Below are 13,007 nucleotides of genomic sequence, written 5' to 3'. Positions count from 1 at the left end.
CTCCTCGGTTCTGGACTCAGGAACATGCAATATACTACTCACATATTCTTTATGACAGCCTGAAGATTTTCCCTCATGAGTTCCCATACTTTGCTGCTATGAAGAACATTGGTTGTTTCAATCAAATTCTGCAAGACATCGAAGACTTTGGTCTCACACATGTCTTAGGCTATCAGCATCCATGGAATGGGGAGATTATTCTTCAGTTTAATGCAACACTGTATATCTCCGGAGATGAGTCGATAGCACACAGTGGATTATGGAATGGATGATAGAAGGAAAATGAATCAAATGCTCTACTATGGACTTTGTCTCTCACTTTCATTTCCCTCGGTTTGAACATGGCAAAACTGAGATTCGGGTTCATAATATTGATGCAATCACTGATGAAGATTTCCGATGCACAATGGATGAAGACAAAATTCGTGACTACAATGGTCCTCCCCTGCATGAGCACTTGACATTCGACAATGAGACGTTATATCACATTCTCACATACACCCTCTGTCCGCTGGCTGGGATGAATACTGATAATGCTATCTCTGATGTTCTTCGGAACACCATCCATGCCATCTCACAAGGGTATATCTTTGATGTTGAAGACATGTTTTTGCGCATACTAATGGATTCAGCTCAATGTCCAAAAATGATCAAAGTATTTGCGCCCTGGATTCAGAAAGTGGTTGACTATGCAATGAAGACCGAATATCTTGCCAAAGTCAGTCACAGAAGCTTCATTCCTCCTGTGCGTGATACGCTGAAAGTTATGGAAGATTTCTCTTCGGGAAAAGCACCAGTGTCAAGCACTTCAGATTATCATCACACTTTTAATGGACCAAAGCTGCCCAAGCGTGATCGACTGCCGAACACTCAGCCTCCTTCACATCTTGAAGTGAGCATGCGCACTCAACAGCTTCTGCTGAAGCATATGGCCGAAGACCGACAAGAGAAAGAACATCTTGCAGCCGAACTTAATGCTATTCACTATTGAACAAAAGTAGTGCATATGATCACAGTAGAAAACAAGAAGCGCTTATGGAAAATGCTTCAGAAATTTTTCTCAAAGAAGCAACTGAGTCACTCTCACCTCCAAGAACTCTATCAGTACATTGACCAAGGGTTTACTGCTGAAGATTATCAAGATCGCTCCACTCCACCTTTGCCAGCTCGTGAACCTACAACAAATTTACTTTGAATTCAGCTGCGCAAATTACTCGACGAATCAGAAGCCGCATCGCCGACTGTCAAACCTACTGAAGAAAATCCTCTATCTCGCAAGTCTAATGAGGCTGATCCCAATGTGCCTTCATCTTCTAAGCCCCAAGCCGGTCTCGAAGGATCTGCTGTTGCTGCTGAAGATGAAGATTTTCCAGACACCTCTGAATCGGAAACTTCCTCAGGCAGTTCCTCAGGCGATGCCTCGGAGTGAATTATATTCACCCATTTCTAGCACTCGTGTTTTTCCTCACCTTTTTGACACTAGTTGACAAAAGGGGGGAGAATAACATTGAGAGTTTGATAGATTTGCTTTGTTGGATTTGGTGTTTGTGTTTTCTCGCTCTATCTTTTGAGACAATTATGCCATTCCATGTGCTCTGATGTAAAACTTCTGTTATTGGCTGTAATATTAATAACCCCGCCTGCTGCACTATTCTCTCTCGAAGCTCATTGTTTTGCAAGTGGAATTACTGACATAAGTCATGAAAGATTGCAATATGTTCTCGTTTGGCTATATATCATCAGTGCGAATCATTACCTCATATGATTGAAAACCCTCCACACACTCAAATGAATTGCAAGGAATTTCATTGTATATCAATTGACCCTGCATACATCCAGAGGGAGTATATTTCATCATCGAGTCAAGTAATGCAAGTTCACTCTTGTTCGATTTACAATTTACTTATCTATCTTCACTTTGATGATTATCTGTTTTGTCAACAACCGTCCAAAAAGGGGGAGATTGCTGGTGCAATGATAGGCCCCTTATGTTTTGGAGTTTGTTGACATAAACAGTATGGGACTTATGTGTTTGCTAGTGCACACAGAGTAACAGGTCCCAGGAGTATCGAGGAGTTTGATGAAAATCACGAAGATAATCTCCCTGCACGGCAGCGAAGGTTATCACCAAAGATAAAGCTAACAAGAGTGACCCCTAAAAATTGTTGAAGTTGAAGCAATTGGTTCAGTGCATGCTCGAAGCAAATGACTGCGCTCGAGGAAGAATGAAGATGAAGTGAAGACATAGCATCTATTTCGTTGTTCTTCTTCTTTCATTGAGTCATAGGACCACCATACTATTAAGAGGGGTGTGGCGTTCAAAGCTTTGATTCTCTGATGCTAAACACAAATCCCATGAAAGCTGTGAGAGAAATATCTTTGTGCTCCGAGTAAATACTTGCCAGCAAGAGATTGTGATCTTCTTACTCGTTTCTCAAGTAATGTTACCATTGCTCCAAAATTTGGCCGTTGTGAACATGTTGGTTGGCCATTGGCTGGACCTTGTGTCCAAAATGGTCAATTCCCATCTGGGAAGGTTGCGTCTATAAATAGCCACCCCGCGCCGGCTTTGTCCGATGGCTGCTCTGTTTGATTCCGAGAAGATTGTTGAGCAATCCCCTCTCTGAGCGATTTGAGTTTAAAATCCACCGAGAGAAAAACCCTAGAGCCGAAGAATTAGATAGTGGTTCAGCATCACTGGAATCTAAGTTTAGTACGCTCCGCCTATTACTCTTGAGAGATGCAAACTCTCTAGACGGTTAGGTGCCAATTTCTTTAGAGACCAAGAGTGATTGTGGTTCTTGAAGAAGAAGTATGTAAAGGTTCGGAGATTGCCTTCAAGTATCTACCACGAGTGATCTGCATCGGTTGACGAATTGATTGTCGAGGAGAATAGGGTGAAGAGAGTTTATCTTCCGTGTTAAGTCACAACCCCTCCAACCACACGTAGTCCTTGTGCAGAAGGACGAACTAGTCGAACAAATACCTTGTCGCCATAGAGCATCTTCGGTTACCTCTGTCACTCATGTTTACTTTCGATGCATTCCATTCATGTAATTTACTTTGGTGCGTGCTTTAGTTTCCCTTCGGTACTTCGTTGTAGTTCCTCTTAGCTTGTTTATCGTTTATTCCGTTGCTGGGTTCTGAGAGATTTAAGTTTTCCGAAGAAAATTTAGAACTCCCATTCACCCCCCTCTGGTAGACATACTTTGTTCCTACACCTTCTACAACGACCACTATTGTCAAATCAGATTCAACTAAAGTGGGAGAGACAGACACCCGCCAGCCACTTTATGCAGTACAAGTTGCATGTCAGTTGTGGAACTGGTCTCTTGTGCGAGGACAAGTAAAGTTGGTCCGGGCCGCTTCATCCCATAGTACCGCCAAATCCAAATATGAAAAAGGAGGTAAGTAATATGAATATCAACACCCACAACCAATTTGTGATCTACTCGTGCATAACATCTACGCATAGACATATCTCATGTTGCCATTGATGGGGAACGTTGCATGGAAAACAAAAAATTTCCTATGAAACACCCAAGATCTATTCTATGGAGATGCTAGCAATGAGAGGAGAGTGTGTCTACATACCCTTGTAGACCGAAAGCCTTAACGATCTAGAGATTGTGGTTGGCGTAGTCGTACACGTTCACAATCCAATCTGATCCAAGCACCGCACAAGCGGCACCTCCGAGAGGTGCACACATATGGCTCGATGACATCTCCTCCTCCTTGATCCATCAAGGAAGAGAGAAGAGGTAGTTGGGATCTGAACCAGCACGACGACGCGTGGTGGTCGTGGCAGCGGAACTCCGGCAGGGCTTCGCCAAGCGCAACCTGAACAAGGAGATGTAGGGAGAGAGGGAAGCTGGCGGCTAGGCAAGGGATGGAGTGCTGCCCCTGCGCCTCCCACTTTATATAGGCATGGGGGAGCTGTGAGGCTTGCTCTCCGGTCCTCTAGGGTCGTTCGCCAAGGGGGGGAGGAAATTCCCTCCTTTCCTTCCCCACCGATCGCGATCCCCACTTTTTAGGGATCTTGATCTTATCCCTTCGGAATATGATCCTATTCCTTTTAGGGGGGATCTTGGTGCGCCTAGACCAGGGTGTGGGGCCTTGACCCACTACCGATGTCCATGTGGGTCTCCCCATGCAGGTGGGCCCCACTCCGGAACCTTCTAGAACCTTCCTTGTACAATACAGAAAAATCCCGAACATTTTCCGAATCCTTGAATATGACTTCCCATATATAAATCTTTACCTCCGGACCATTACAGAGGTGCTCGTGATGTTTTGGATCCCATCATGGACTCCAAGCTACTTTTGGACTCAGCATATGAATACCCCAACACTACCCTAGCGTTACCGAACGTTAAGTGTGTGACGCTATGGTTTCGGGAACATGCAGACATGACCGAGACTCCTCTCCGATCAGTAATCAATAGTGGGATCTGGATGCCCATATTGACTCCCACATATTCAACAAAGATCTTTATCGGTTTGAACCACGATGTCGAGAATTTATTTAATCCCATATATAATTTCCTTTGTCCGGCGATGTGTTACTTGCCCGAGATTCGATAGTTGGTCTCTACATATCTAGTTCAATATTGTTACTGGCAAGTCTATTTACTCATTCCATAATACAAGATCCTCGTGACTAAACTCATTAGTCACATGCTTGCAAACTATTCACGATGGTGTATTAACGAGAGGGCCCAGAGATATCTCTCTGTCATATCGAGTGATAAATCCCAGTCTCGATCCATGCAACCCAACAAACACTTTCCGAGATACTGTAGCACCTTTATGATCACTTAGTTACGAAGTGACGTTTAATAACACGCAAAGTATTCTTCTGGTATTCGGGAGTGGCATGATCTCATGGTTTAGGAACAGATACTTGACATGAAGAAAGCTGTAGCAAATAAACAAAGTGATACGATCTGATGCTAAGCTTACGGTTGGGTATATCCATCACATCATTCTCCTAATGATGTGATCCCATTATTAAATAACAACTCATGTCGATGGTTAGGAAAGCTTAACCATCTTTAACCAACGAGCTAGTCTAGTAGAGGCTTACTAGGGACACGGTATTTATTTGTGTATCCACATATGTATCTGAGTTTCTGGTCAATACAATTATAGCATGGATAATAAACATTTATCATGAACAAGTAAATATGATAATAACTTCTTTATTATTGCCTCTAGGGCATATTTTCAACAGTTAGAATATTAGGCAAGTTCATGATTAATTCCAGTAAATAATTCATGACTAGAACAGAGACTAGCATGCAACAATCTAGCAAATTAGATGAACATCAAAACATGCACACCAACATCACACACGAAGTAGCAACTACAGAGAGAGACATGAACATATCACGAAGGGCGTACTGTTCATTAGTTGCTGCAGGAGCGACGGTGTTGAGTAGCACCGCCCGACTTGGACGAAAGACGACCCATGATGACGAACTTGAGAAGTCACGTAGAGCGCTTCCCAAAAACCTAATTCGTCCTTTCCTGGTGCAGGATCGCAAGTATGAACGGTTCCGAGACCTGCTCTCCCGCACGTTGATGCACGCCGGCGTTCGGCATAGAGTAGACTACGGTGGTGGCGCAAGTTGCAAGATGAGGCAAAACCCTAGGTGTTTTTGGTGTGTCTTTGGCCGAGGTCGGTAAGCTGTATATATATAGGAGAACCAGAGACGATATCGTGTCGTGATGACGATCTCAAACCGGTTTGATTTTCAAGTCAAACTTACCGGACAAGGAAACAATAAACTTGTCCGTCAAGACACCAAAAAATAAAACGACAAAAAGAAGTTGTGCCCCTGCAAGGCAACAGACAGGATTTCGGCGGACCATTCACGCGCATGTCGTATGTATGCGCCGCCTTGGTCCTGGTCTGAGCCCGGCAAGGCGAGCAAGCGAGCACGCGTGTGTGGTCTTCTCTTTCTCTCCTTCGCACCTTACAGTGTGGTGTAGAGAATCCACTATATAAAGAGGTCCAACTCTTCCTCAACTTCCGGGATGAGACTAAACTTAGAGCCACCACTTCACTATTTTATTCATGGGCCACTATTTGAGATTTCAAAAAAATTATGTGCCTGGTCCATTTATTTCTAAACCGTAGTACTACTGTTCAGTATCATACCCGTTTCTACTGGTGAAAATCGTCCCGTGGATAAACAGTTCCTGCTGACATCGTCTACGGCTGTAAGTGTCACGTGTCAGCTTGCACGGGTCCCATATCGATATGTTTCGACGATATCTTTTGGCGATTGAAAGTTGCGATGTTGTTTACACTATTGCACATAAATTGCCATGTTGTTTACACTGAAGTTGCCATGGTATATACCAACTACTTTTTCTTTTACGTTTAAAGTAAATTTTGACATGTTATAAAAAAGGGAATTAAAAAACTAAACTTGCCATGGAGAATTACTAAAATTTGCCATGATCTATGAAATAATTTTGACATGGTTCATAACTAAAAAGAAATTCATCGTCAATTACTTTAAAAATGCATAGTCAATGACTCAAATTTGCCATGAACCAGAAACTAAAATTGCTTTGGTGAATTGCTTAAATTTTCATACTACAATTTGCCATGGTTCATACAAAAAATATTTTCCATGGTCAAAATACAAAAAATGTCATGATCTATAAACTAAAATTGTCATGATGAATTACTAAAAATTGCCATGATTCATGAATTAAATTTGTTGTGGTTAATTACTACAAATTGCAATGGTCAATTAATAAAATTTGCCGTGAAAAGCAGTTGAAATACAATGGTAGCTTCAAATCTAGAAGAAAGAAAAAAAATTAGATGAAACATATTATGACAAATTTAGTGTAAACACTTTGGCAACTTCGGTGTAACATCATGGCAACTTTTGGCACCAAAAGAATGTCGTCAAAATATATCTATGTCGAATCTACTTTTGAAGATCTCGTCGAGAGAAATTTAATGATGGAAACGGATTTTTAGTTTGATTTTTATTTAAGAGATAAAACATTTTTAAGTCTGAAAAACCGAAAAAAGTTTGATGATATCATCTGTTTGATGTGGCAAAATGAATGGTAATGAGACGTTTGAATCATGTTACTTCGTGCCATTTATCATTTGGGTGTTTTTCGATTTCGCAATAAAAAGTCAATGTTTTTTTGGAGATGGTGTTTTCTGCATTTCTGTGTTCCTTTATGATGGTTGATCGTCAGGCAGCAACCCCCGCACATCTGCTCCCTCCTCCACCAGCTCCCCATCCTCAACGAGCTCCCACCACCCGCTGCTACCCAGCATGGCCGCCGCCGCCACCGCCGTCCGCTTCCACACGGCCGCCGCGCGACGCGCCGCCCCTCGGCGACCGGCGCGCTTCGCCGTGCGCGCAGATGCCGCGCAGGCGGCGACGGCGCTGACGCAGGATGACCTCAAGAGGCTTGCGGCGGTGCGTGCGGTGGAGCAGGTGCAGAGTGGTATGGTTCTGGGCCTCGGGACAGGCTCCACGGCCGCCTTTGCCGTCGCCGAGATCGGTGCGCTTCTTGCCAACGGGAAGCTCTCCGGCATCGTCGGTGTGCCCACTTCCAAGCGCACCTTTGAGCAGGCCATGTCCCTGGGAATCCCTCTTTCCACGCTCGACGACCACCCCGTGATCGACCTCGCCATTGACGGCGCTGACGAGGTCCTCCCTCTTTCCTCATTGCTTCTTTACCACTATGCATAAAAGTGTAATTTCCATTGCTTGTAGGGATATTTGGAAGATGAAAAAAAAAACACCTCTTGCTAGAATTTCTGTCATACTCCACTTGGAGCATGAAAGATGTTTTTAGTTCATGGACGATATTTGGAAGATGATAAAACACCTTTTGCTAAAATTTCCATCTTTCTTGCTTTCCGAGCATGAAAGATGGCTCTGTCTTACTACTGTACTTCATGGACGATAGTTCAGACTTCCTGTCTGTATCATTTTAGTTCTGACATTTAACATGTTACTACGAAGGAGCAATCATTTATCTTGTATGTATGCCGTTTATCATGCAGGACTGTCAGCACTCTGAAAGTGTATGCCTTCCTGTCACTGCTTAAAGGTTGGAAAGTAACAAACCAGTATCGGTCGAATGCCATGATGTTGCAGAGCTAAAATGAATGGTCAATCACAACAACTGCATGTTCACTTATTTGTCCTTTGATTTTTTTAGGAGGGGTGGCGGTAGCGAGGTTCAGATTATCCTCTTCATTGTTTTCTAAGAACCATCGGTGATTAACCTTGTTCCTTTTTTTACTTCTATAAGCAGGTTGATCCAGATCTTAACCTTGTGAAAGGGCGGGGTGGAGCCCTTCTCCGGGAGAAGATGGTCGAAGCTGCATCAGGAAAGTTTGTTGTTGTCGTTGATGAGACGAAACTAGTTACTGGCCTAGGAGGGAGCGGTCTTGCCATGCCTGTGGAAGTTGTGCAGTTCTGCTGGAAGTACAATCAAGTAAGACTGCAGGGTCTGTTCAATGAAGAAGGTTGCGAGGCAAAGCTGAGATTGAATGAGGATGGCAAGCCCTATGTTACTGACAACTCGAACTACATCGTAGATTTATACTTCAAGACGCCAATCAAGGATGCGTTGGGCGCGGGCAAGGAGATTGCAGCTTTGGAAGGAGTTGTTGAGCATGGGTTGTTCTTGAACATGGCAAGCTCAGTGATCATTGCTGGATCAGACGGTGTCAGTGTCAAAACAAAGTGACTTTTTTGGATCGGCTGTTGTTGATGTGTTGAACTTACGGTTTTTCACTGAATAATCTATCTGTGTAAAAGGAGGAAATAATGCTCTTCTATAAATATATCTTTTCCATGTTTCGATGGCTCAGTTTATTTTGGGCTTGAAAGAGAGTCACATTGCGGAAAAAACACCACTTCAATTGATTGAAGCCCTGGTGATTGTGACAAGTCAATGACATTAATCTTTTTGGGCGCCAATCATCTTCTAGAACAACACTTTGAATAAATTTGGGAGCCTGCATGTATACCAGATAATTCAGAATACAGCTCACCACAAGCTTATTCATTACCTAACATGCTACATACTCAAGGAAGCAAAAATAGAAAAATATATTGTACCGCTTAGACTTACCTGTTAAAAGCTCTTTTTCTTCCGAAAATGACTAATAGAGCACGAGCTACCTGGCGCTCTTTATCTAGGGCGTTAGCCTTGAGCTGGATCCGTGCCAGCAGCGTATTTTTCTCACGTATTCCGCGTGACATCATTTTCTCCCGCTCCGTATTCCATTGTTATCAACAGGGCTATCCCAGCTCGCATGCATGTGAACACGTCCCGCACCCATCCCACTTCCTGTTCGCGTGCGCCCAGTCACCGCACATGCTTTGTCAAATCCTACAACCAGCCACTCCGAACCTAGCATCCAGTGACTGACAGTTGATAGCAATCGAGTACTCCCTGAAAATGCACATATATCCCCGCTCCCCCGCTATCCCGCTCTCGCGCCGGCTTCTCCCCGCCGGCGGCCACCCTCCCCTCGCGCCTGATGCCCCCCCCCCCCCCCCCCTCGGTGTCCTCGGCGTACCCCATGGGCGGCCGGTGGTCTCCGGCCTCGGCCTGTCGGGTTCTCCTGGTTCGGCGCGTTCCTCCTCGGTGGAGGCGGCTCCGGCGGTGCAGGGGCCGGAGTGGCGGCGGCCGGGCCCCTCCCGCAAGGCCATGTGGCGGCGTCGCCTTCGTCGTCAGAAAGGATGGTCGGGCGCCAGCAGGCGGCGGGCGCCATGGATGGTCGGGCGTCCCCTTCGTCGTCAGAAAGGAGGCTGATTCCGCCGGATCTGTATGGGCTCTGCTTCCGCTGCTTCCAGGATGGTCACCGGAGGCAAGACTGCTCCAATGATCCGCTCTGCATCCGCTGTGGCGAGGCTGGCCACGTCTCGGCGCAGTGCACCCAGCCACGGAGCCCCATCTGGGAGAGTTAATTGAACGTTGGTACCACACTTGCGCACCTACTCACGAATCAGTATCACTACTCGTGCATGTCGCAGTTCAGTACCAACTCAGGGCCTAACTGTTACAAAATTGACTGACAGCCGTATAAGTGAGTATTGACCATGTATCTGACAGACCAGGCCCACCTGTCAGGTGACACGGTGGCCAATCGGCGCGTGCCCGGTGCGCTGACTAGGACGAGGCCGGTGCGGTCGGTTACATGGGCCCGGTCGGCTCGGTCGTGGGTCGGACTCGCCTCACTCTCGCTCGACCTCACTCTCACTCTCGTTCTCCCTCCTCTCTCCGATTCGCCGCCGCCCGCCGCCGCCGCCACCTCAACCGGCTCGCCGTCGCGCCATGGAGGACGAGAGCAGCCAGGACTCAAGCGTGCAATACATGAACCTCTCCGACGACGAAGTCATGCATTACCGGATGAGTTGTAGAGCTAGGGTTAGGGTTTGGTTATCTGATTTGGGGGATTTGATTTGATTTAGGGATTTCTTTTTCCTTTTGTTCCTGTAGATCCCTGCTAGCATTGAAGACCAAGACTACAGTGGCATTGAGACAGCACCCAGAGTTCTTTGCCATCAGCATGGTGTGGCGGCTAAGAGGCGTGTAGCATTCGAAGCATTTAACACGGGTAGGAGGTTCTTAGTCTGTCCTAAGAGTGTAAGATTCTGTCCAAACTCTGTGTTAATTGTATTGTTTAATCTAGCCATGTGCATAGAATTGTCCAGTCCAGTGCATAGAATTCATGTTCTTTAATCTAGCCATGTGCTGATGTACATTGTTTAATGAGTACTCTTGTACCATAGCTGTGATGGTCATTTTGTAGCTGTGATGGTCATTTTGTAGCCATTTAGTACTACTGATGCTAATCAGTGGATTGAAAAATGTGTTGATGCTTGCCATGTATATTTAATTTGGCCAGTAATTTTATAATTGGTCAACAGCTTAGTTTGCAGTGCAGATAATCATTGTTTAGCTCACAAAGAGTACTCACTTTGCAAATTATTTGATTGTTTAACGTTAGAGAGATTCAATGTCAGAAGCTCAAAATTCAGTTAGTGTTTAGTGTCAGAGGTTCATTCTTTAGTTGGCTATATTATTAAAGTTGTTTCTCAAATATGCTTAAAGTTCATTTTTTAATTCAGTGGCTAGTCATTTAGGGTCCTACATTGTTTAAAGATGCTCAAACTTCATTGTTTAAAGCCAGTTGCTCAAAGTTTATTGCTTAAATAATTTGCCTAGGAGATTGATTTTGCACATGCTATGGTTGTTTATATTGCAGGAAGATGACAACTGTGGTATTGTTCTTTGGGTTGACCCAGAGTAGCCTCCTACATTGCAGAATGCCTTGTTGAAGCTATGGGAAATGTATCATGACAGCAAGAGTGATAGGAGGAAGGATAACCTGGAGAGTTCACTCACTATTCACCATTTGACTGAAGAAGAAAATAATCTAGAGGCCAACTATGACAAATTGGTTGAAGATGTGCACCAACTGTTCAATGCTCAAGAGGATAGGATGGTAGATTTCAGCTATTTGCAGGCTAAGATGCAGAATGTGCATGTTTCTGATTCAGTTGTATCTGACATGAAGGCAGAGATGGGGAAGAAAGATGCAGAGATCTTCAAGCTACAGGAGAAGTATAAAGTACTGATGAACCTGACACAATCTCAAGGCACTTGCATCAGGAACCTGAAGTTCAATCATCTAAAAGAGAAGGAAGTGCTTAGTACATCCACCAGGAACCTGCAATTCCAGTGATGAACTCAAAAAATCTGAGGAAAAGCTCACCCAGGAGAACACCCAGCTGCTCCTTCACATGGGTGATCGCAAGAAGGGGCATGACAAGCTCACAGCAAGGAGGGATCAGCTAAAGATTCAGATTGCTGAACTGTTGAAGTCAGAGGAGAAGAACAAGCAGAAATTGAAGGGGAACCTGGACATCTTGTCAGAATGAAGATGTAGAGCAAGAGCAAGAGCAAGATCCAGATCAACATGAAGAAGAATAATGCTTGCTTTGCTGACCTTTTGTGAAGTATGGTGTTGTTGTGAACTAAGTTATGTACTATGGATGTGTAGTTGTTGTGAACCACTATGTTGTTGCTTTAAGTTGTTGTGAACCACTATGGTGTTGTGGTGAACCACTATGTTGTTGCTGTGAACCACTATGTTAACTCTTAGTTGCTGTGAACCACTATGTTAATCAATATGTTGTTGTTGTGAACCAGTTTGTTGTGAACCAGTTTGTTAACTCTTAGTTGCTGATGTCGAGAACCCCCTAAACCAAAGTGGTTAGGTATTTAGGGTCCGTCGACGTCGAGAACCCCCTAAACCAAAGTGGTTAGGTATTTAGGGTCCGTCGACGTCGAGAACCCCCTAAACCAAAGTGGTTAGGCATTTAGGGTCCGTCGACGTCGAGAACCCCCTAAACCAAAGTGGTTGGGCATTTAGGCTCCGTCGACGTCGAGAACCCCATAAACGAAAGTGGTTAGGCATTTAGGCTCCGTCGACGTCGAGAACCCCCTAAACCAAAGTGGTTAGGCATTTAGGCTCCGTCGACGTCGAGAACCCCCTAAACCAAAGTGGTTAGGTATTTAGGCTCCGTCGACGTCGTGAACCCCCTAAAGCAAAGTGGTTAGGCATTTAGGCTCCGTCGACGTCGAGAACCCCCTAAACCAAAGTGGTTAGGCATTTAGGCTCCGTCGACGTCGAGAACCCCTAAACCAAAGTGGTTAGGCATTTAGGCTCCGTCGACGTCGAGAACCCCCTAAACCAAAGTGGTTAGGCATTTAGGCTCCGTCGACGTCGAGAACCCCCTAAACCAAAGTGGTTAGGTATTTAGGCTCCGTCGACGTCGAGAACCCCCTAAACCAAAGTGGTTAGGCATTTAGGCTCCGTCGACGTCGAGAACCCCCTAAACCATTATCAAACCTTAACATTGCCAATAACACTAATCATCAAATCTCATAATCAAACCTTAACATTGCCAATAAAACTAATCATCAAATCATCA

At 44.8% G+C, this 13,007-nt stretch overlaps 1 protein-coding gene across 1 annotated transcript; it reads left to right on the top strand.

Moving 5' to 3' along the window:
- The first annotated feature begins 7,226 nt into the window (after window positions 1–7,226).
- On the top strand, window positions 7,227–8,868 carry LOC123052694 (probable ribose-5-phosphate isomerase 3, chloroplastic). Its single transcript, XM_044476007.1, has 2 exons — window positions 7,227–7,694; window positions 8,308–8,868. The coding sequence occupies exons 1-2, from the start codon at window positions 7,314–7,316 to the stop codon at window positions 8,743–8,745; spliced, it is 819 nt and encodes a 272-aa protein (XP_044331942.1). The 5' UTR covers window positions 7,227–7,313; the 3' UTR covers window positions 8,746–8,868.
- Window positions 8,869–13,007: the final 4,139 nt, after the last annotated feature.

This window comes from Triticum aestivum, chromosome 2D, assembly GCF_018294505.1.
Source record: "Triticum aestivum cultivar Chinese Spring chromosome 2D, IWGSC CS RefSeq v2.1, whole genome shotgun sequence".
Taxonomy (NCBI): domain Eukaryota; kingdom Viridiplantae; phylum Streptophyta; class Magnoliopsida; order Poales; family Poaceae; genus Triticum; species Triticum aestivum.
The sequence above is the reverse complement of the archived record's forward strand: the minus strand, read 5'-3'. Positions and strand labels throughout refer to the sequence as shown.

Coding starts and splice junctions, on each gene's coding strand:
- LOC123052694 (XM_044476007.1), top strand. CDS start 7,314: ATGGCCGCCGCCGCCACCGCCGTCCGCTTCCACACGGCCGCCGCGCGA. Junction 7,695..8,307: donor CCATTGACGGCGCTGACGAG/GTCCTCCCTCTT, acceptor TTCTATAAGCAG/GTTGATCCAGATCTTAACCT.